Source organism: Peromyscus californicus, unplaced genomic scaffold, assembly GCF_007827085.1.
Source record: "Peromyscus californicus insignis strain IS unplaced genomic scaffold, ASM782708v3 Scaffold_13__1_contigs__length_99412109, whole genome shotgun sequence".
NCBI lineage: Eukaryota > Metazoa > Chordata > Mammalia > Rodentia > Cricetidae > Peromyscus > Peromyscus californicus.
Window position 1 is genome coordinate 9197610 of NW_026294424.1, and position 23921 is coordinate 9221530.

General features: G+C 54.3%; 1 protein-coding gene across 10 annotated transcripts in view; it reads right to left on the reverse strand.

Moving 5' to 3' along the window:
* Camk2b (calcium/calmodulin dependent protein kinase II beta) overlaps positions 1-23921 on the reverse strand; it is a 90883-nt gene that overhangs the window by 37841 nt on the left and 29121 nt on the right. For all 10 annotated transcript variants that reach the window (XM_052734442.1, XM_052734440.1, XM_052734441.1 and 7 more), the window contains exons 2-3: positions 16484-16578; positions 1479-1538 (exon numbers count right to left, since the gene is read on the reverse strand). In XM_052734442.1, the coding sequence (XP_052590402.1) occupies positions 1479-1538; positions 16484-16578 (155 nt within the window). The remainder of the gene's footprint in view (positions 1-1478; positions 1539-16483; positions 16579-23921) is intronic.

The window sequence follows — 23921 nt, forward strand, 5'->3', positions numbered from 1 at the left end:
CTGTTTGGAACCCACCCAGAACCACACCAGGCTTCTGGCCAGGCCAGGGAGATGTCTTATTGAAGAACAGCAACCTAAAGCACACCTAGGCCCCCACTCGCCCAAATAAGGCCGTTCACGCAAACAGGCAGAATGAGCTATAGCTCTTGGTCGCTGCACAGTTGGGGGCAGTTAAGCAAGGGCTTGGAGGTACTGCTGGAGTTGGGCCATCTTCCATGATCCCCAAGAAGAGACACAGTACCCAGTGGCGAGGTAACAGGCTCTTGGCACTGCTCTGCAGGCACTCAGTGGCCCAGTGGTCCCATGAACATTGCTGAGATACAGGTTCCTGGGCCTACTGAGACCTCTGAGTCAGCTCTTCAGGGCAGGCTCGGGCACCTGCAAGTCAGGAGGGTAACTCTCTGCTGGGTGTGGTGGTGGTGGTGGTACATGCCTTTAATCTCAGTACCTGGGAGGCAGAGGCAGGCAGACTTCTATGGGTTCAAGGACAGCCTGGTCTACACAGCAAGTTCAGGGCCAGCCAAGGCTACATAGTGAGACACTGTCTCGAAAAACAAAAGAAAAAAGAGGGTAAGGTTCTGAAGCTAAGAGACTAGGATCTATCAGCAGGTGGCTGAGACCCAGAGGAGTCTCAGAATGAAGGCTATGTCTCTCCCCAGCCAGCTCTCAGCGTGGGCCAGTGGCCAGCAGAGGACTTCCAGCCCCTAGAGCAGGACAGCAGCAGGAAAGCCCACGCTCCCACAGCAGATTACCTTCCTTCCCTCTCTCTGTCAGCCCCTGGGCTGGAAAGAGATGTAGAAGCCAGGTTCCCAATCTGGTCATTCCTCCAAGTCCCTGGGGATCCCCTTAAAATGGGTTCCTGGGCTGTGTCCTGGCAAACCTGAATCTTTGGAGGGAAGAGCCCAGCAATGCCCTGATAAATTCCAGTGCCTCTGAGGTCGCTCAGCCCTGCATCTGTAGATGTGGGCAGCCACACCCAAGGTGTCTCGAGCTGCTCCCCAGCATGGGCAAGATCTGAGCTCCCAAACTCTTCCTCAGCTCCAGAGGGCTCAGAGTTGGGAAGAACAGGCACTTGTGTGTACATGCATGGCACGGGCCTTGCTATAGCCACGGAAGGACTAAGTGGCCCAGGGAGAGCCGAGATGACTTTCCAGGTCAGTATAATCTTGGTCCCTGCATCTCCTTGAATGTTTGTCTGGGCTTTAGGAAGGCGACTGAGAGGCTGAGCAGCTGTGCTTTCTGGAGACCAAGACTTGGCAGGGGAGCCAGAATCCTTGAGTGTTCTGTCTTGGCGCCCATCTGTGTGGGGTGCGGTCAAATGGGCCTGAGAGACTCTTGTCAAATACCCACTTCCTCCTGGCAGGGCCACTCACCCCATGTGTGAGGCTTGGACAGGTCACTGGCCCCAGGTTCTGGGTTCTAAATATCTCCGTAGGCATTCTTCAAACCACCCACTCTACCCCGCTCTGGGTTCTCACCAATGTTGGAATGCTTCAGCAGGCGACAGATCCGAGCCTCTCTCTCCAGTTTCTGGTGATCTGGCAACAGAAAAGGACAAGGTATCACCTCATGTCTCAGCAGCTGGGGCCTCATGGCTAGGTCCTCAAGTGTGTGTGGCAGCCACCAAACAAGAAGCTACCCAGGGGATTTGATGAAGGAGTCCACCCATTGCCTGGCATCTGGGGCACCCATCTGGCTGGCTGCAAGGGAAAGGAAGGGTGTGGGTACCTAGGGCCATAAAGAACTGTTACCTGGGACAGAGACAAACATAGGAAGCAGTGAGTAGTGTAACTCCGGGCTCCCAACAATGCAAGAACAGACTTTTAGTGGCACGCTGACTTAACTCTTCACTTACTGTTCTAACTCCACTTCGAGCTAGTTGTGGGGTCTGTAGAACAACGTGGCTGCCGGGTGGCAGCAAGCATGTGTCCTCAGAGGCCAGAGCCCACTGTTTTTCCTTGCCTCGCCAGGCACAGATCTGGCTCTGAGACAAGCGGCCACCAGACATAGCACCCTCGGTTCTCAGAAGGGCTGATAGGTAGCTCGCTTGCCGAATACTCATCTCCTCTGGCTGGGCCAGCATTCCTGACTGTTCCCCGTCAGTCCATCCCTAAGGCCCCCAAGATGGAGCAACTTACTAGCCAGAGTTTTACATTCCAAACAAAGGTGCCAGGAAGCTTTTAAAAGCTGATCAGGGAGGGGCTGCAGTGATGGCTCAATGGTTAAGAGCCCTGGCTGCTCTTCCAGAGGACCTGGGTTCGATTCCCAGCATCCACATGGTGGCTCACAAGTCTATAATTCCAGTAACAGGAGACCCCACACCCTCTTCTGTCCTCCGAGGGCACCACAAATGCATGTTCACAGACATATATGCAAGTAAAACACTCACACGCATAAGATAAAAATAAAATGAAATCTTAAAAAAAAAAAAAAAGCTGATTGAGATAGCAATAGCAAAACCCCAAAAGGGCCCTGTCCAGAGGGGAGGGCTACACCTGGCCACAGCCACAGCCACAGCCACAGCCACAGCCACAGCCAGAGTGGAATGCCGGGCAGGAAGGAAAAGCTTGAAGCTCTCACTCCAGCTCACATACAGCCTATCCTGCCAACTAGTGCTGCTGCTGTGCATGAACGCTTGTGTGCGTGTGTGTGTGTGTGTGTGTGTGTGTGTGTGTGTGTGTGTGTGTGAGAGAGAGAGAGAGAGAGAGAGAGAGAGAGAGAGAGAGAGAGAGAGAGAGAGAGAGAGAGAGAGAATGAGAGAGTGGGTGGGGGAAGGCAGGCTTTTCAGCACTAGTACTAAGGACAGCGGCTGCCTCCCTGCCAAGACTGGGAGGGGGTGGACCAGGGAGGGGGCGGAGCCGGGATTTCAAACCCCTACCTCTTGCTGAGTGCTGAGCCCCTCCCAGAACGGCAAGCCCATAATGAATGTGCCAATCCAAACCTCAGAGGGGTGCCTTCCTGACTATGGGAACTCCCTAGGACCAACAGAAAAGGAAGAATGCAGGCCCCCATTTTTTAAAAAAAGGCTGTTTAGGAGGTGTGCAAGCTAGTGTTTGGGTCTCCTGTCCCCAGTGCTGGGGACAGCTGTCCACCTTCAGGAAGTAGGCCTGGCTGAGTCTTCTCTGTGGTCGGATGCATGCCTGAGGTGGGTGCCCTGTGGTCTAGGATGTGGACCACAGTGGAAACACACTTGCACCTTTATTCAGGGCAGCTCTGCCTACAACGGGCATGCCCTTGGAACACACCTGGGAGGCTTTCCTTCCTCCCCAGACTCAAGCCTCACCCCACTGTCACCTGAAGCCCTGGCCTCCCCACTCCTTCAAGGAGATCATCCACCCCAGCAAGCACTGGGCCCCTCTTACAAAATGTACTCAAGCCGGGCAGTGGTGGCACACGCCTTTAATCCTAGCACTCGAGAGGCAGAGCCAGGCGGATCTCTGTGAGTTCGAGGCCAGCCTGGGCTACAGAGTGAGTTCCAGGACAGGCTCCAAAGCTACACGGAGAAACCCTGTCTTGAAAAACCAAAAACCAAAACAAAAAACGAAAAAACAAAATGTACTCAAGTCCCCTGTAGCATGCCAAGTGAAGAGGAGGGGTGGGTGGGGGTGACGAGGAGCAGCCCATCTCTCTCTCTCTCTCTAATGGGAAGCCCAGAGATGGAGCTTCTGAGTCTCATCCCCTGTTAAGAGCTCAAACATGAGATGAGAATTTGCACCCCCAACAAGAAAAGGGCACACAGGGGGCTGTGTATAAGCTGGCTCATTTACTTTGGCAGAGGCACACATATGCATGCACACACGCACTACACACCTGCTAAGGGGCTGGTTAGGGAAACTCAGGCGAAAGATGCACTATTTATTCCTCCTGCCAGAGGAACATCCCTCGGATAGAATACAGCATTCATCCACACTCCCATAAAAGTACTTATCAGAAAATAACAAAACAAAAAATATCCAACACAGTTTTACTCAAATTTTTTACTAAAGCGGAGCCTGCAATTATCCACCCGCCTGCCTGAATTCTAATGATAGTGCAATGTCCCGAGATGCCACCCTCGGGAATGCCGAGGCCTGGAAGCTTTTCTAGGTGATTCTGCCATGAGCTCAGCGTGCAGGCCTGACTTGCTAGATTGTCTACTCTATGAGACACAAACCTCAGGTGTCCCCGAGCTCAGCAGCACGTCTGGGGCCCAGTGCTGGGCAACCAGCGAGGCCCAGGCCATCGAGGGACCTGGAAAGAGAATTGGCTCCAACAGAGCCTGCACACCCATGCTGAGTGACTCATGGCAGGGTGAGCAGCCCCTCCCCCACACAGGATGCACCCCTCCTCCCCCGCACCAGCAGAGCAGGTGACCCAGTTCAGCCTCAAAGTCAAGGCCTCTTCTCCATGCTCGGGGGCTGTGACAAAGCCTTGGCCTGCATCCTCTGCAGCTTCCACACACTGAAGAATCTGTCCTCTGTGAATGCTGCTACAGAGGCCCAAGCAAAGCAGCCGAGGACCCAGTGACAAGGCTTCCCTCCTCCCTCACCCTATAGCCCCAGGAAAACCACCATAAGCCCCCAGACAGTCTGTATCACCCACTCGCAGAAACTGGACCAATGCAAACCACTTGAACTGTCTTTGGGTAGGACAGGATATGACCAAAGGCTCAAGCTGCCTTTCAGATCCAGGGACTATTTCTTCTACAGCTTTTTGGAGGAGATGTGACTCTCTCAGGGTTCAGGGAGTGGACGGAACTATTCTATGCTGTCACTCTACAGGTGACAGAGCTAGTGTCCATCACCTTAAAGATGACAGAGGCAGGGCCTGCCCCCAGGTGCTGGCAGCCAGGCCACAGCATGTGACGCGGCCTTCCCAAGCACCTGCCACATGACAGGCACCATCTGTGAGCATCACAGGTGGTAACCTGTTTAATTCCCCAAATGCCCGACAGGCAGCAGTAGCAAGCTGGTGGCTGGGGACAGGAGGGACAGGCCCACCTTTGATCCCAAAGACGCTCAGGGTGTGGCTCCAGGGACTCAGCACCTGGAAGCCGGAGCAGCAGGCCCAAAGGACAAGCTGAAGTGACATTTGCAGTCAATCTCTGCAAGCGACTCGCATTTCCTCTCCTCAGAGATAAAGAGGTAGAGCGTCTCTGCCCACTTCGTGTACCTTCCCCTCCCCCAATCCTCTACCCTCATGCCCCCCCCCCCAACCTGCTCCCTGGCAGAGGTGACTCACAGCAAGGGGTTGGGGTGGCAACCAAGAGGAGCCACCAAGCAGGGGACAGGAGGGGCGTGGGTGGCACCAGCCCTGCCAGCTGCAGGCTGTCATGGGAGGGCACTGGGTGGGATGGAGGAGGGGCAGCCAGAGGGAAACGGGAGGCCCACTTACACAGGAGGGGCCCCCTTCGCTCGCTCCCATCTGCGGTCCTGGGGCTCTGCAATTCTGGGAACCAGAGGCCATGGGCAGCTGTACAGGCATGAGTCTCACAGGTAGTGTGACTTAGGATAAACAACACTCCTTTGCTGGGCCTCATCTGGATGATGGGAACAATGGCAGGAGCTGGTCCCAAAGGACTGGACTGGACTGAGCATGAAACTGTGTTGGGGGTACCCCTACACCCAGGCCTGGTGCAGGGTAGGTCCAGGGGGCTCTCTCCATCAGTGGTCATGCCAGCAAAGCCTGGAGAGCCTCTCCATTCTGTAGGTACCCTCAGAGATATGCAGACCAAGTGGAAAGGGCCTGGGGACCCGGACTCTGCCAGTGGGGGCAGCAGTGGGTCCCTGCTCGCACTGCCCTTGCTCAGATAGATACACAGGAGGCTGGGAAAGGACTAGCCGCGACTTCCTGAGCTGTTTCTTCAGACTAAATCAGCTGCCACCAGCATGAGCCTAAGGCCAGGATCAGGGACTCAGGTGGATGTCAGCCTGCCTGTGCTACCTCGGGTGTCTGCAGGGACACTGGGGTAGCTGGAGGTTCCTGATGGCCAGGGCATGTCACCGGATTCCAGCCCTCCCCAGTGAGCAGCAATGGGACACAGATTACCAATAAAGCTTGGGCTGAGTGTCCAGGAAACTACATCTACTTGCAAGGCCCACTGTGGGGCTCAGTATCTCTCCACTCAAAGGGCAGCAAAGATGCCGATTCCACCGTTGCTGGTCCCGTTCAAAAGCTACAAAGGCCACAGCAGAGAAGGGCTCTTCCCCCAGCCTGCCTCTCACTCTCTTCTACTTAGGGAACTGGACCCATGCAGTGGGATCCAGACTGCAGTGCCATCAAGGGCCGGCTCCCACTGCCTTCAGCATGTGGGAAGACCTGTCCCATGGTAACTGGCAGAGCCATAGGATCCCGCCTTCCTTCTCATCTCTCAGTTACAGACATCCTGGGAGCTGGTCTTCTGAAGTCCCAGAGGGCTGAGCAGCCATATCATATAACACCTGGGTACACTGGCCCAGCCTGGTCTGGTAACAACACACTTCAATCCCAAGTCACATCCACCTGGGAGTTTAACATCTGGATTTCACACTTCCAAGGGGCAGCGTGCTCAGGAACCCAGTTGCCAATTCCCAGGCTAGCTCACATGGAGATAAAGCAGCCTAGGCTCTCCCTGCTCGGCCCAGGCTACACAGGCTGCAGTGGGGCCTGCCTACCCAGTGAGCCACCAGACTGGACACTGTGGGACATCCTGGGCCTTTTCACATGGAGTGGCTTTGACGCCTTGCTGGTCAGTTTCAGCAGCACCCTGCAGACCCTGGGTGGGTACCAGAAAGGCAGCAAAAGTGAGTTCAAATCTAAGGGCTGGTACAGGCTAGCCCCATGCCAGTAGGGAGGCCTTGAAGCTCCAACCTTGGATTTGTTCAAGGATGGGGAACCTGAATTGGGTGGGGAGTGGTTTCTGAAGAAAGAATGTCCCCCAGATGAAGGTCCCAGAAGAGCTTGGCTCACACTTCCCTGGCAAGCTCACATGGAGATAAAGCAGCCCAGGCTCTCCCTGGTCAACCCAGGCTACGCAAGCTGCAGTGGGGCCTGCCTACCCAGCCTTGGGGACACATCTGGCGCAGAGGCTGGAAGTAGATTATGGACAGAGACTAACCATTCCTTGGGAAAGACAAACGATCCTTGTGAATGAGCCAAGAGCCCTGCACAGCCCCTCAGAATGGCTTCTGTCTGCGGAACACTGGCTTTGGGCAGGCCTGGGGGAGCCCCCCTGTTCTCCAAGGGTGTTCTCCAAGGGCGCCAGGTGAGTTAGCAGGCACCTGACGGGTGGAAGTGATGGTGAGGAGATGAGCAGTGGAGGACATGTGTTCCTGCTCAACTGCCAGGACCGGACCCGGCAAGGATTTCCAGCCAGGCTCACACTCGAGGCTAAAGGATGGCAGGGCCGAGAAGTGGATGGAACGAGAGGGCTCTCACTGTGGCTTTCTGTACATGCTTTGTTTTTAAGAAAGCATCAAGGCAACCGGCAATTAACCTGACAGCATCAGCCAGCAGCCACCGTGAGGAGAGACGTCTGTGTACGTGTCCTGCAGCTGCCTGCCAACCCACTGGCATCAAGAAAGAGAATGGGGCGGGGGGCGGGGAAGGGGGGATAGTTGGGCGGTGGTGGCGCACACCTTTAATCCCAGCACTCGGAAGGCAGAGGCAGGCAGATCTCTGTGAGTTCGAGGCCAGCCTGGTCTATAGAGCGAGTTCCAGGACAGGCTCCAAAGCTACAGAGAAACCCTGTCTCGAAAAAAACAAAAAAAGAAGGGGGGGGGGACGACGACACGGGACTCTCAAGGGACCCTGACCACCTGCATGCAGCACAGTTCTCCATTGGAATTGCCACCCACACCAGAGCCATGGGCCTCGGAACTACTTCCCAATTAGTTAGGGATGGCTGGCATTCTGGGGTCTGGGCCTGTGGGCTCCGGTGTGGCCACTCTGGGGCTGCATGGCAGGGACACTGTCTTCCCTCCAAGGGGTCACCTGTCATTCCAGCTGATGTCCCACTCCCAGGGCCCTCTTCAGAAATGAGAACCTGCCCTCTGCATGTGGGTGCCTCTCAGCTTCGAAGCAGAGGCGTGGCCTGGCATTCCTGCCCTCTCACAGCCGAGCTGGCATCTGAAGCAAGGTTGTGGAGTGAGGCCGAAAATGGAGGTCAGTGCTGTGTGCCACCATAACATGAAGAGAGATAGGGAGTCCTCACACACTCAACCATATGTCCCCCTGACTCAGTCTCTGGGGACAGGACAGCAACACCCCGCGACCCCAGGACAGGGCACAGCTCCGGCTCATCCTTGCAAGTCACAGAATTATGCAAATATCCTTGTGTGGACGCCTGGGTCGCCTCTCCTGGATACCATACAGCCTGTCTCCCCTAGTACTGCTGACTCACTGTGTTCCACGAGCAGCCTGGGGCCCTGCAAGCATGCTCGTCCCTGGTCTCTGGGTGCACGTGACGGCAGCTTACAATTCATCTGACTGCTATCCGCTACTGTGCTGCTTATGCCCATTGTCGTGGGACAGGACTCCTACGTCACTGACTATAAACAGGAGGGGATCTGAGTGAGGGGCCTGGACTCAGGCCTCAGTTTGGTCAGCTGACAAGTTCAGCAGTCACCGTCCTTACAGCAGGCATGGTCTGAACAGCCGTCTCCTCTCCCAGCTCTGGGGCCATCGGTCTATACCTGGGGTGATGTCTCCCCACCCGCAGGTCTCAGACAAGCCCACCCTACCAGATGCCATCAAAAGGTCATCCAGAGACAGTGGGAAAGCTGTGGCTTTGTGCTGGAGACTAAGCATTAATGACACACACGCACACTCGTGGGACAAAGAGCAAAAGCTTCTGGGGTCAGTGGTCTCTAGAGTACAAAACTTGCCCACTGTGGCCTTACACTTAAGTCACAGGCCACCTCAAGGCTACAGGCTCCTGGTCATGGCAGCCTTGTGCCTGACTTCTGCCTCTGCCTCCCAACTGTCCCCACCTCCTTCTCGTCCTTTCCAGAGTCTTCGACTACTCCCCAGGTCTTCACACGTGTTCCAGACTGGACACCTTGGACCAAATCCTAGCCTAAAGCCTTCTCTATGAGGTCAGGAAGCACATCCACCCACTAAAGGGATAGAGAAGACACTAGCAAGTGAGCTTGTGTGGCTCCCGCCCAGCCCACTTACACAATCCACACTATTCACTGCTGTTCTGGTCTCTAGCCCCAGTCAGCCAGCCTAAACCACCCAGAGATGCCCCGTCACATCCGCGTAGCCAGAAACACCTGCTACACAAGGCATCTCCCATCAGCCTCTCCTGATGTCCACCAGCTGATGAGGCTCAAACACCCAGTCCCAGGCCTGCAGGAAGGTGAACGCCCTGCCTGAGAACCGAGGGACAAATGACCCTAGGAAAGCCAGACTCATGGATAGGCCTTCCCTGATAACTAGGGCCCTGGATGAGGACTAACACATCTCCCTCACCTATCACAGCCTGGGGGTGGGCACTATTCACAGCATGGTGCATTTTCTCCCCAGGGCCACAGAGCTCCAAAACACAACCGTTGGCAGCCACTTCCAACCACGTCGACCCCAGTCTTTGGGATTGTTCACATCAGCATCCACACCCTACAGCCAGTCAGCCCTGGAGCGCCTCACCCTATCTCCATCTCCCGGGTGAGGCCATCCAGGGCCAGGGTTCCTCAGCCGTGGCCTGTCTCTCCGCCTCTGACTTCACTCTGGGTCCAGAAGTCAGGAGCTTAAACCGAACCAACCGAGTTTATGAACTGCCTTCCACAGCCTTGTTCACTGTACTGGATAAAACAGGATGCCTAGGTAGGTTTAAATCTCAGACAGACTTGAAAAATATTTAGTAATAATTCAATAATAAGAATTGAATATGGGACATAGTTATACGCAATCTCCTTCACTGTTTCTCAGACGTTAAATCTGGCAACCCCAGTCTGGATCCCTTATTCTGAGTGGCTGGCCCTGGGGATGGGGGCCCTCCCTTCCAGGGCTCTTCACACCCATAAGCTCAAGTCTAGTCAACAGAACCTTTAGAGACTGACCCTGGCACTGGGGAATGAGTGCTTCCCAAGGGAAGACATTCCACACGCCAAGCCCCCAGGAAGCGTCCCTGGGCTCCCAGGAGGATTGTGGTTTTGGCCAGGGATGGGTAGGAAGGAGGGGAGGGTCTCCAGGGGGGAGGGCACCGCCTGTGGCACAAGTTCCAGACGCTGTGCACTGCACTACCTCGGCTCTACTGACCCAGTTCTGTGGATTCTGTGTGCTTATTCCTTGGGCAGGGGGTGTTTGGGGTTGTGGGTAGTGAGGCCAAGAAAGGTGCACTGCCAGCTACAACAAGAACCTCACATGTGGACCCTGGAGCCAAACACAACCGCAGGCAGGTTTCTGAGATGTGGACCTTCCCTCCAGCCTTTCCTCTCCCGGGGTGCAGCCCAAGCACCCCAGGTTCCCCGAGACATCAGGACAACGTCTCCCTATTAGCTTTGGGCAGAGTGTGTCTCCTAATGCAGAAGACACCACGTGAGCCTTTGGACGGCCAGAGGCCAGGAGTGCAGCTGGGGCTAGCTGGGCATGGGCCTGAGGGCAAAGAGTTTGCTGGGCTTGGCTTCTCATCTCTGAGGTCCGCCCACTCGTGATGGCAGGCCCGTCAATGATTTGAGCACCCACCTGGGACACCTGATCTGCCTTACCTGGGTGCCCACTGTGTAGCCCAGCTGGTTTCTTCTACCCACCAGCTGTGGGACTCTTAAGTTCTCAGTTTCTTTAAGACTGTTGCCTCCTCTGTACCTGGTAAGTTCGTGTCATCGTGGGGGTGTGGGGAGAGTCTCTCAGCAGCAATGGGGACCATGATGAGGACACACTCAAGTCCTCACAGCAGAGCTGAGGAGCAGGCTCCCCATTCACACGGTCCACCCGTGTGCAGCCGCTAACCAGGGGCGAGCTTTGCACAGGTTTCTGTAGCCACAACGTACCTCCACATGGGGTGTCCACAGAGACAACAGCACCCCCCAAAGGAGCAGCTGTTTAGTGTGACAGTGTGAGGAGGGAATAACACAAAATGTTTCTAAGACTCATGCCTAATGATCTCCCTACCTCAGTCAATTAAGTTTTCTTCAACTGCTTTTGTTAAGAGTAGTTTAATAATCTCTAATTATTCAGTACATTCACAGGCTGAATGTCTCACGATTCTCTATTTAATTAGGTATTAAATTTTAAAATCTGAGTGTCGCAGCCTTTGGCGAAGTGTGTGTGTGACTCTGAGCACTGTCGTTTACTGGGGGGCCTCCTGTCTTCTGCATTCAGTACCAACTTCCTCCTCCCAACGGCTCCAAGGACCAGAGCTGCCTCCCTCCGGCGCACTGCATGTGAGAGCCACAGTGCTCCCCAGTCCTGGGGATAGCTGAGGGAAAGTGAGGTCCCCATCTCTTCCCTGAACTTGAATTACAAATGTAGGCAGGTGTCTAAAAATTCCCCAGGGTTTTGGGGGGTCTTTCTCCCTATTTCAAAAAAATCGAACCCCCATATATAGGAAGGAGGACGTTGGGACAGTTGGGTGGAGATCCCAGGGAGAGCTGGACACCATGGAGAGCATGGTCCTGTATATTCTCAGCTCTGAGCTGGGGAGGCTGCAAGGTGAGCCAATGGCCCCGGGACCTGCAGGGCTTAACCAGCAGATCCAGGATGCTGCATGGAGAAGTGGGTTGAGTGTGCAGAGGACAGCAGTGTCCGCGTGAAGCCCTGAGAGCCAGGGTGCCACTGCTATCCATGCGGCCAGGAAAAGGAGCAGGGGGAGGGGCTGCAGGCATGGCTATACTCTGCAGCCCGCCTATTCCTCTGGTTAGGTGGCTTTATCTCCATTTTCACCCAGAAAACTGAGGTGCGGGGAGGTTAAAGGACATGGGAGGCCATAGGACAGAGCTGGTGCCAGGCCTCCCCTCCAAAGGAGTCACCCACCTTGAAGCTGACAGCTCACCTGACACCTTCCCCCGCCCCTCCTCCAAAGGGTACAAGAGGCTAAGGTTAAGGAGCCTTGAGGACCTAGGGGAAGGCAGCCAGGACAGCAGGGACACAGGACAGAGACATGTGAACAAAGGTGGGTGATGAAGGCAGAGAGCTGTCTGCCGACCAGAGCCAGGAAGGAGCCTCCACAGTGCCACCTCCTGGGCATCACTGGCTTCCTAGCGCTGTCCGCACCATCCTCGTGAGGCAGACTGTGGGCACGGAAGGGAAACAGGCAAAGCCCACAGCAGCTGAGGCAAGGCCAGCTCTGGGTTATTGTTGCTCAGACTCAGGTTTGGTCCAGAGTTGGTAGGGTCAGCTTCCCGGCAGGCCTCTCTCTTGCCTAAGATTCTGGGGCCATACCACAGCCGTGAGTTCCTGGGATGTCAGAAAAAGTCACTCTAAAAGCTGCATTGGCTGAGTACTGTGGGGTAAGCAGACGTTTGTTAGGTTCAAGGAGAATACCATCTTGGGCCCACCAGTTGTAACAAGGTGCCCACTAGGCCTAGTCCTCGGTCCCATCCCAAGGAGGTGCAGAGCTCAAGCCCCACCTGGGCTGGTGGACCCCTGCAGGCTGTGTGACCCCACAGGGTCACTTTCCGGGCACCTTTCTTCACAGCTGGAGAACGTGCCCCCTCTCCCCACTGCTAGTGGCCTAGCACTGTGTTGCTGGCCTCTATTTCAGGCCACCTCATCCCCGCCAGCTTTTTCTGGCTCTTTTCACATTGAATCTTACCTGTGGGCCTATCCAAGACCCTGATATGTCTAGACAGACCCTCACTCATCCTACAGATGCACCCCACATGCTGGATGGGGCTGGGAATGAGGTCCTGGGCAGCCACTCCGAGACTGCCTAGAGTGGAGCTGAACGTCAATGATGACCCAGCAAGTGGTCCCCCATCCTGCTGAGCCAAGCACGTGGTAGATACAGGTTTGAGCATTTGAAGACATCAAGGAAGTTTGACATTGCCTCTTCTGTGGGGGACAGATGCTGGAGCATCTCGTGCAGGATGGTGAGTAATCTGGGGTCTGGGGCACACACAGGCCAGACCAGCCAAGAGCTGATATTTGGGGGGAAAGGTCTATGTTAAAAGTTCATCATGGGCCGGGCGGTGGTGGCGCACGTCTTTAATCCCAGCACTTGGTAGGCAGAGCCAGGCGGATCTCTGTGAGTTCGAGGCCAGCCTGGGCTACCAAGTGAGTTCCAGGAAAGGCGCAAAGCTACACAGGGAAACCCTGTCTCAAAAAACCAAAAAAAAAAAAGGTAAAAAGTTCATCATGGAAAAGAATGCTCAAGAAAAGGCCAGGGCTGGGCAGTGAGGAGACCCTCGTGGAAGCAGAGGAGCCAGGGCCAGCCTGCCGTCCTGACCACAGCAGGACATCCCCAGATAGAGTAACGGGGAAGAAGGTGTGGGGGCGGTGTCTGCAGATGCTCGTAACTCCAGACACCCCAGCTGCCGCTCCACCACCCATCATCCAGCCCAGCTGGCAGGGCGCAGGGTCTGTGATAAGGCCTCCCACTCACACACGCCCCCACACACTGGCAACTCATTTCAGCAGCCTGGCAGTTAAAGGGGTCCTGGGCACTCCGGTCAAGGAGAAGCAAGGTCAGAAGCCAGACCACAGCTGGGGATTCAGATGCCCACTCCTCACAATCCTCCCAACTTGTGAAGCACTTTGAGGATATAAATAAGGGGGTTGATTAATGCCAAGGAGGCTGCCAAATTCTATGGAAAAATACTCAGATGGTTTTCTGCTTAAGCATAACAAACGTCTGCTTACCCCACAACACTCAGCCAATGCAGCTTTTGGAGTGACTTTTTCTGACCTCCCAGGACCTCATTTCCAGCCCCACCCAGCATGTGGGGTACATCTGTAGGATGAGTGAGGGTCTGTCTAGACATATCAGGGTCTTGGATAGGCCCACAGGTAAGATTCAATGTGAAAAGAGCCAGAAAAAGCTGGCGGGGATGAGGTGGCCTGAAATAGGGGCCAGCAGCACAGTGCTGGGCCACTAGCAGTGGGGAGGGAGCACACGTTCTCCAACTGTGAAGAAAGGTGCCCGGAAAGTGACCCTGTGGGGTCACACAGCCTGCAGGGGTCCACCAGCCCAGGTGGGGCTTGAGCTCTGCACCTCCTTGGGATGGGACCAAGGTCTAGGTCAGCAGGGCTTCTGAGGGCCCCTGTGAGGACCAAGAAGGGCTGAGGAGTAGCTATTACCTCTCAGTGGTAGATGGAGAGGCAAAAGGAGACACGAAACATTATGGATTCTAGTTGCTTAAGTTAATACATCCGGGTGGGTTTTTAGACAATTAAATTGACTGGGAAAGCAGCATGGTTTGCAGAACACAGCTCATGCAGCCTTTACCAAGCAACTGGCTTGGCCAAGGCTCCGGTGGGTCCGCTATGGTGGCCAGGAACCAGCACAGAGCTGAGAGAAGAGCAGTCTTTGTTCAAAAGACCAGCACACAACAACGGGAAGCAACCGGTCTCCCGGACACCCCTGAGTACCAGGCAGCCCTCACGTCAGCGAGAGACACGGGACAAAACACCAATGTGGTAAAAGCTGGAGAAGTCTAGGGATGGTGACAAGAGGAAATGGGGCTGACCACAAAACGTGCTCAGTGGCCTCCTGGGTACACGTCCCACCTGCATTACAAGGCCAGAAGTGTTTCACGCCTGTGTACAAACCGACACTGACTGCGTCAGGGAGCACAGAAGGGTCCCGAGTTTTGGCGCAGTGTATCCAGCAAGCCCTCTGCGGGCGCTAACTCCAACACCGTCACCACCAGTGTGGTGCATGCAAACACAGACACATGCATATTCGTGCCACACAGAGACACAAAGTCACTCATGGGCACACACACCTAATGTGCCTTGAACCGTGTGCTCTCTCACCAGCAGGGAGTGTGCAGGTTTGGGGATATTACTTGGAAAACCCTGGGAGCTGATCTCACCCTGGGCCTGGGCTCACTCTGAGCACGGAGGCCTCCACACTAGCTCTGTGTCTTGGCAGAGAAGAACCGAGCTCACCGTCCCCAGATCCTGAATCACAGCTCAGGACAGAGGGAGGGCCACTGACAGCGGGTGACCCACATCTAGCCCGTGAAGAACGTCAGGAGAAGGGGCACCCAAGCCTCTCCCACCAAATGTGGCTCCCCATCTAAGGTACAGAAGAGAGCTCGTTTCCCGTTCCGACCAAGGCTTCTGCATACCATCACCCTCCCCGGCCCTTCGGGGCTGGAGGTCCATCACGGGGCCTGAGCAGCCCTGGGCATTACTCAGTGGTGGGGATGAAGACAAGCTGGTAGAGACGCACCCCAGGGTCTTGAAGATCCCTATTTTAGGTTCAGAGGATGCTTCCAAGAGGAAACACATGTGAGAACCCTGGTGGTCTGGTATAAGGCAGGTGTTCAAACATGCTTACACCTATGTTGTTAAATTGTAGGTGTGGTATCAGCTACGTGACCTGTGGGTTGTCAGACTGTAGACTGTAGACCAACCCTGCCGTCAGCATTGGTTCACACCCTCACCACGCCCACGAGAGGAGACCCTGCCTATGTCCTAATTCAGCCCCAAAGCATCTTCCAGTCAGGATGAGAGAGGTCAGCGCTCCTGGGCCCTCAATTGGCTCAGATTTTCATCTGGAAGCTCGATCAGGCTGCAGTGTCCGAGGAGGAGGAGGAGGAGGAGGAGGAGGAGGAGGAGGAGGAGGAGGAGGAGGAGGAGGGTGATGTGGCAATACCATCTCGTTGGCAACCACCCACTCAACACCCTCATGGCCTCACCAGGCCTCCAGCCCACCCCACTTGGGGACTCTTATCCAGATTCCTACACAGTTCCCTGACTTCCACTCACTCTGTACCCCATCCCCAGGAAATCACAAGAGTGACTTCCAATAACCTGCCTGAAATGATGTCTCCTACCCCCTCTACACACACACACACACACACACACACACACACACACACACACACACACACAGGCCCTGGCTCTGCCTGGTGACCTGCTCAACCAGCACCAAGTAAGACCCTTCCTTGCACACCTGCGAGCCTGCAGAGACCTCCTTGGGGCATGCAATCCCATACCCTGCTCAGAAGACTCAGTTAAGAAACCATCTGGGATACCCAAGGTGAGCCAGGGACAGGACTTCACCAGCAGCGAGACGTCAACAGCAGCCCTGCCATCGCCCACCCACAGCTTGGAATCACTACTTCTCCTTGGCCATAGTTTTTAGGGAAATACCATCCAGTCCCCCAGTGCCTCACCAGCATGAGAACTCGTGTCTTCAGGTCTGGAACAGAGACCCAGCAGGCTTGAGAAGGAGAAGCTACATGGGGACCCAGAAAGACTACATGGCAACCCCCAAATCAGACAGTGAAAGTTGTGATGGGTCTGAGGGCAAATTCCTCCCATGTCCGCTCAGCCAGAGCCACCCTGAAGGCCTTGGCATTCATTCCTGGTCCCCTCACCACAGTCCCGATAGGCAACCCCTGTCGGATCCTACCTCTGGCGGACAGCTTCTTGGTATTAATGATCTTGGCTGCATATTCATGGCCGGTACAGAGCTTGACGCATCGTCGGACCACAGAGAAAGCCCCCCTAGAGAGGATGCAGGGCAGGAGAGAGATACAGGGGGGAGAGACGGGGAGAGAGAGGGAGAGGGAGAGGGAGAGAGAGAGAGAGAACCAATTAATCTCCCGAAGACACTTTGGAACCTACCCACTGCCAGGCCTTAGGCACATGGCCAATGAGCAAAGGAAGCCTATGCCCCTCCCACACAGTCCTGGCTACCCTACTTGGCAGCAGTAGGATGGGGCCAGACAAACACTCTTGTGGGGACTTTGTGAGGAGGAGCAGCCATGCCTTGAGGAGGGTCCCCACTCAATCCCTGTACAACACCCAGGTCCTGATCCATCGGTCAGCTGGAATGAGAGGCACCCTCAAGTTCATGATACCCTGGCATGTCCTTTCCAGAGGCAAGGCCAGGCTGGAGCACAGGCGTACTCGGGATTGATGCAGCTGGATGCAAGGACTACGGAAGGGAAGATTTGAGAGCAGCATTGTCTCGCTTAACTGCAAAGTCAGAGGCAAGGACCCCTTGGGATACACAACTGTCCCTGTATCACAGAAGAGGACATGGAGGTCCAGGGTGGGTCACAATAAGAAAGTCCTAGAACTCATGGGTGTGGCTTAAAGTGGCAGCAGCCTGGGAAGAGGCTCTGAATGCTGCCCACAAAGCTGGTGCAGAGACCTGGAGCGGAGGGGAGAGGAGGCTGGACCAGGCCAAGCACTCCCTGGTCCGGCCCCCACATCTACCTCTGCACCCCTAAGGTACTCTTCTCACAACACCACGTCTCAGATAGTGACCACCACTGTTTCTTTTTGGTATAGTCCTTTGAGATGAATCTTTATAAAAATATACTATTCACTTTCCTAGGGAAGAAAGAAGTCACTGGTCTCCATCTGGCTCCTGAATGGCTCAGGCCACCACGGCCAGCAGTTCCGCTCCACAGCCACTGGGCTCAGTGGCTTCAATTCTGGGAATGAGACAAGATCTCGCCCAGGCTGGCCACCATGGCCTAGCGGCTGTGACCCTGTGGACAGGGTGAGGGCTGCTCAGGGACGGGGGTGGCAGCATGCCATGTGTCCTATCAGTAGCTTCTTGTTCCATTTTTCCATTTATGTGCAAGTTACAGTCTCAAAATATCCCTTTGTAAGGAAAATGTAAAGAAAGAGTTATTTGGTGTTTCTCTCTCTCTCTCTCTCTCTCTCTCTCTCTCTCTCTCTCTCTCTCTCTCCCAGTTTTCTTCTTTTGTTTTGTTGTTGGCCATGTTGGAAGGAACCCAGAGCCTTCCACACTGTAGGGACGCACCCCACTCTGAACCGTACCCTACCCTGGACTACTGTCCTTCACAGCCACTGTGTCTGGGCTGGCTTCCTCCTGTCGGTCACTTCCTGGTTTCGCAGGTTGATGTACCGCTAAGAGACTCAGTTTCCCCATCTACAGAGTGAAGCAGCAGGGTCTCACAGAGCGGCTGTGTGGCTCTCTGTCCCAGGCGGCCGCATCTGCTGTGCGTCCTCACTTTCCCTCAGGACCCGAGCTGCCATCTGTGTTGCTCATGCCCACAGAGCGCAGTGCCCACGGCCTGGCTGTGCAAGCATCCTCTGTGAGGTCCCGGCCAGCCCCTGAAGGAGTGGAGACCCTTCTTCCTGTGCCAGGGGCAAGACCTCACAGGGGGCCAAACCGTGCCTGTCTGAGATGTCAGATACTGTCTCAGTTGGGGAGCCCATATACAAAGCAGGGTAGAGGCCCCTACACCCTCTCATCAGCAGAGCAGGCTCCCAGCTGCTGACCAGACCCAGGGAAGGACACGAGTGTCTGTGAGCCACAGCCCAGGTGCAGCGCAAGGGTGTCCATACACAAAACTACCAAGAGTCTGTGGTAGGTGGACAGTCTACAGACTGCTTGGAGGGCTCCCTCCCCAGCCCAGATGTCCCCCTTTCCTCTGCAGAAGAGGCTGTGTGCTGTCAGCTCAGGCTTGGGCTAGGCACCCAGCAGGGCAGGAAGAAGCCAGGCCTGGGCAGCTGCCAGAGGGAAGGAGGAACAGGGATGAGGCTGGGAGGCAGGGAGGTACAGGCACAGCCAGGCAGCCGGTAAGTTCTCAGTAGGAGCAGCCCATGGTGAAGGAGGCCTTGGCCTCAGCCACAGGCAGGAGACCCCACTCTAGTGACTCAGACACCTTCCAGGGAGAAGGTCGCTGCTATGATGTGAGTAGGAAGGCCGACCCCCGGATGACTACTGTGCCTGTGCTCAGCGCCCTGGAGCCACCTCTTCCATCCCCTGGAAGCCAGCTCTGAAGAGGACTCCTCGCCATCACAGCCATCCCCCAGACCACTGCAGGCCTGGGGAAGCGGCTGCAGAACTACCCTCTCCTTCTCCAGTGACTCTGACAGCCACCAGATGTCACTGTCACAGGAATGCCCCCAGCAAGTAGCCACAAACATGTTTAGTAGGTACCACACAGGCAAGGGGGGGGGGGGGGGCGGGCTGACACCTTGGACATCTCCAAGGGCCAGGAGACCAACGTCATTGCTTGTCCCCCTCAGGACTCACAGCACCTGTCACTCAAATGAATAATTACTGAGAAGCAATATGGACAAAGATCTTTGGTCTAAACTGTGACCCTGTCCCTGCCTCGGGCTGACTCATAGGCATCCTTCAAGACCCAATTCACACGACTTAGGCTCCTCTGAGTATCACCCCTCACAGGGTCTCATGATAATTTTTCCCGTTTGTTTCCATCCCCACCCCCACCCAACTCCATACTCCCTAATACCGGACCTAGGACTTCTTCATACCAGGCAAGCGCTCTACCATCTAGCTCTCAATTTTTCTTTTTTTATTTTTTTTTAATTTTTAATTATTTTTGGAGCTGAGGATCGAACCCAGGGCCTTGCACTTGCTAGGCAAGCACTCTACCACTGAGCTAAATCCCCAACCCCTCTTTCTTTATTTTTAAAAAACTTTTTTTCATTTTACATACCAATCCCTGTTCCCCCTCCCTCTCCCGCTCCCTCCACCTCCTCTCATACCCCCCCCCCATCCACTCCTCAGAGAGGGTAAGGCCTCCCTTGGGGAGTCAGCAAAGTCTGGCATGCTAAGTTGAGGCAGGACCAAGCCCACCCCACCGTGTCAAGGCCCATTTTTATTTTTTAAAGACAGATTGTCACCAAGTTGCCCAAGCAGACCTTGACTTTTTTTTTTCTTTTATTGTTTTTCCAGACAGGGTTTCTCCATGTAGTGTTGGTGCCTGTCCTGGATCTTGGTCTGTAGACCAGGCTGGCCTCGAACTCACAGAGATCCGCCTGGCTCTGCCTCCCGAGTGCTGGGATTAAAGGCATGCGCCACTACCACCTGGCACTTATTTTTAATATGTAATATTTTAATTTATTCTTTTGAGAACTTCATAGATGTACACAATACATTTTGATCATATACACCCCCACTCCTCTCTTCCAACTCCTCCTGGGTTATCCCAACACATCCCCTTCCCAACTTCATTCTTCCCAGAGTCCACGAAGGCCTTGAACTTTTGATCTTCCTGCTCATCGTTTTGAGTGGTAGGGCTTGGATTCTCCACTTTATTATGACCATTTGTCTGCCCATTTCTGCCCTTCTCCACTGGGGCTCTCTACAGGCAGGCCTGTGTCCTGCCCACCCTCAATTCTGGTGCTAGACCCCGCCCTGAGTCTATGACATGGAAATCAGAACGACTGAAAGTGCCGCAGGTGTTTTGGATGCTGGAGCTGCTGGATCTTGGTGCTGGTCCAGCCTAGCAGTGCAAGAGTGGCTGCTGGTGAACAATGGCCAGGGAGAGGAGCAGGAAGTAAGAGGGGCCTGAAATGGTGCATCAGGAGGGGTTCCCTCAGGCTCCTATAAAGTAGGCAGACCCCATTAGAGTGGCCCAGAAAAAGGGGGTCGCCTACCAACACTGAGATTACATAGTCCGACTCGGAACGGGCAGAGTCTGGGGAATGGGAGCTTGAAGCCCCTCTGCACCTAAGAAGGCAGGCAGGATGGGCAGCGGCATCACTCACCTTGGAAAACACCACTGGCTCCCAAACCAGCCACCTACCCTTGGCAACAGGGGCAGAAAAAGGGCCAGAGGGAGCTGGACACAAAGCGATTCAGCCCGACACTCCTGCTAGACACTGCGTGAACTTCATCTGAACACCAAGGTCACCTGTGAGACGCCTGGTGTGGGCCGTCTGCTTCAGAACTAAGGAGAAGGTGATTTGAAGAACCCATTCAGATCACGAGGCCCCAGGGCACCGACCCGTTGTAGGGCTTTTAAAATCAAATAACGCTAATTAAAACAAGAAAATACTCTTTGAGCCCTGGGTTGCTGAGAACTCCAAGTGCTGTCTCATTTACCACAGGATCAACAACAGTACCCAGAAACAGGTCCTGAGAGACAACGCTGAAGAATTAATTCCACGCAGGACTGGAGCCCTGGAGCTGGTCAGCCAGAGGCCACTACCCTGCCCACCTGCTTTATCACAGGGGTGCGGTAGCCTTTGCAATCCCCGGGGGAAGGCTCCAGGGGAAAACGATCCGTCCTGTCAGATCACCACAGGTGACCAGAGGAAGTGTCAGAAGGTGTTCAGTCTTCAGGGAACCCATCTGCCCCTATCTTCTCAAGAGCCTGGCAATTCCTGGCCTATGACAGTCTGGCCACCTACTCTCCCCAGCTCTACTATCCTTCACAGGCAGCATCTGGCTTCAGGATCTCCAAAGACCCTGGCTCTGAGATGTCTCCAAGCCAGCCGACACCAGGAGCCTGCTGCTTGTTGCTAAGCATCTGTGGTTCCCACAGACTATGTCAGAACTCCCCATTCCACTCTGTGGCCCTCTCCGTCCTATACCTGGCCTTGCTAGCTGCAACTTAGCCCTCTCCTGCTGTCCAGGCTGCCCCCTGCTGCCTCCTCGCAGTACGGCCACTGCAGGCTGAAGCTGATGCCCACAGAGGTCGGTAGTGACTGACTCTGGCCAAGATTCCTGTTGTGGAGGATCACGTCAATTTCACTCTGACAAAGACTGAGTTACCATGGTTCCCAGATCTTGGAGTATGGTTAAGATGCTGGTAATGACATCCTTTGTCCTCACAGACTCTGTTCAGATGCCCTCTGGGGATTTCAGATGGCAAGTGGATAGTAGCTGTTCATCTTCTCCTAGACCATGTCCGGGTGAAATGAGATGACCCACGCAGATGCTACACAGCATTGTCCAGCACTCAGAAAGTACGAAGCACATGATTCTGCTTCTAGGATGGTGTAGATAGGGAACCAGATCCCCACCCACCCCACAAGAGGTCACAGAGTCACTGCAGATTGCACTCAGGACAACTGAGTCAAAGGGGTGTTCTTAGTCACCCCCTCAAGGCTTGGATTCGATCCCCTTAGTGGACATTTCCCCATTCCTTTCTCTGCACCCTCACCTTGTATCCATGCCTTATGGCCTCTTCTTGCCACCCTAAGCTTTCCTGCCTCTGTCTTGAGTCTCTGCTGGCCTGTGCCTGCGAGGGAAGCTAACTATTTGCATAAGTACACCTGCCATCAGGACTTTGGCCCTCTCCCACAAACGCCTGTGGTTGCCTGACAACGATGTACAGTGTATTTCACATCCTCCCAGAAGCCAGCTACAATGGCAGCTCAGAGCTGAGTCGGGGACTTTGCCATCCACAGAAAGGCTGCCTGCAATTCCAGGGGCGCCTGTGTTTTAAGGGGAAAGATGCCTGGGAGCCTTGAATAAAAATCAAAGCTCCAGCCCCCCTGCCCTGTTGATGAATGGACATTTCCCAGTCTAAGGGCCCATGGGGGTCAGGGATATGCCCTAGGAACAAGCACAGTACTCCTAGATGACCCCCAGAAGATCTTCTCAACAGGCCCACCCAAACTTCTAGCAGACCTTTTTGGAATAAGCCGAGCAGGCAGAGGTTTTATTTCCTACTGTAAATTACTAAACGGCTGTTTTGAAACCTCCTCCAATCATTTGTCCAGTCTTCTCACCTGGTCAGTTCCAAGCAGACTCTACTGATCAAGTCGGAGTTAAAGACAGAACAGAAGGTGCAAGTCCTGGCCACACCAAGGGCCTTCACAGCTTATTTACCCTTAAGTTGCTATTTATATGCTAACCTAAACAAAATACCTTCCTCTCTCTGATTATAAGGAGCTCTTAAAAGTGAAGATGAAGAAGCCTTTTTTATCGTCTGTCTACCTATCCATCCGTCCATCTATTTATCCTAATCTAAGATGGGGTCCTGGTGTTTTCTAGGCTGATTCTGAACCACTGGTCTCAATCCGTCCTCTCAATTCAGCCTCCTGAGTAGCTGGGACTATGCGTTCACATCAACATGCCGAGTCCTTTCCTATTTTAACACTGACCTAAGCAATTTGCTAGAAACACTAACCTTTGCTTAGAACAGAGTATTGATATTACTGCATGATTTTTCTTTTATATGTTTTTCAACTTCTAAGCCACAATACAGGAACAGAAGCCATCTATCCACCCATCACTAGCAGGAACTGCCTTTGCATTATTATAATTATGATTACAATGTTTGCAACAGAGTAACCAAGGTCATTAAGAACACACTGGAGTCACTGTGTCCTTCCGAACCTGCACATTGCCCGTGCAGGTGTGGCTCTGCACCACGAGGAGACTTCTTGTTACACAGGAGTAGCTTGTCTATGTCTCTGCTCCCTGTCCTTGTCCCTGTCGGTATTCCACATGCCTTGGACACATCTTCAACAGCATGGCTTTGCGGTGTGGACACCCTGGGAAGGACCTGTAGTACTGAAGTAGTGACTGCTTCACTGGCCCTGGAATCAGAGCGGTGAGGAGAGCATTCCAGCTGTATATCATTCTAGACAGAAGCAAAGCCCTCAGAGAGAAGTGCTTGCTGTCCAGTACCACCCACAGATGGCTGGAGGGCAAGCCTAGCTCCCAGGCTGTCTGTCCAGGCTGCCTGTCCAGCCCTGCCCAGCAACCAGACATCCTGGATTCTGAGTACTGGGTTTGAGGTGACCCTTGAGGGTGAGGTGACAGCCCTGAATTCTGTCTGCATGCACACAAGTTCCATGTGGTCTCCAAGCACCAAACATGGCTTTCTCAGCAAGTCGTTGCTTGGATTTTGCCTTTTCTGTGGAGGTTACTGCATATGTAAGGCCCACACTTTGACTAGAGCCCCTTCTCGAGCTGTGGAGAGCATCCCTCATTTGACAGCTGAGCACTTCTCCAGCAACTGAGGGGTTGCTTCCAATTTGCCATCTCTTAAACAGCCTGCCGTGAGCAGTTTGGTTATTTCCACAGAGTTCATTTCCAAAAGCACAATCATTGGGTGCTTTTACATTAATTTACAACCCTAGCAACAGACAGCCAT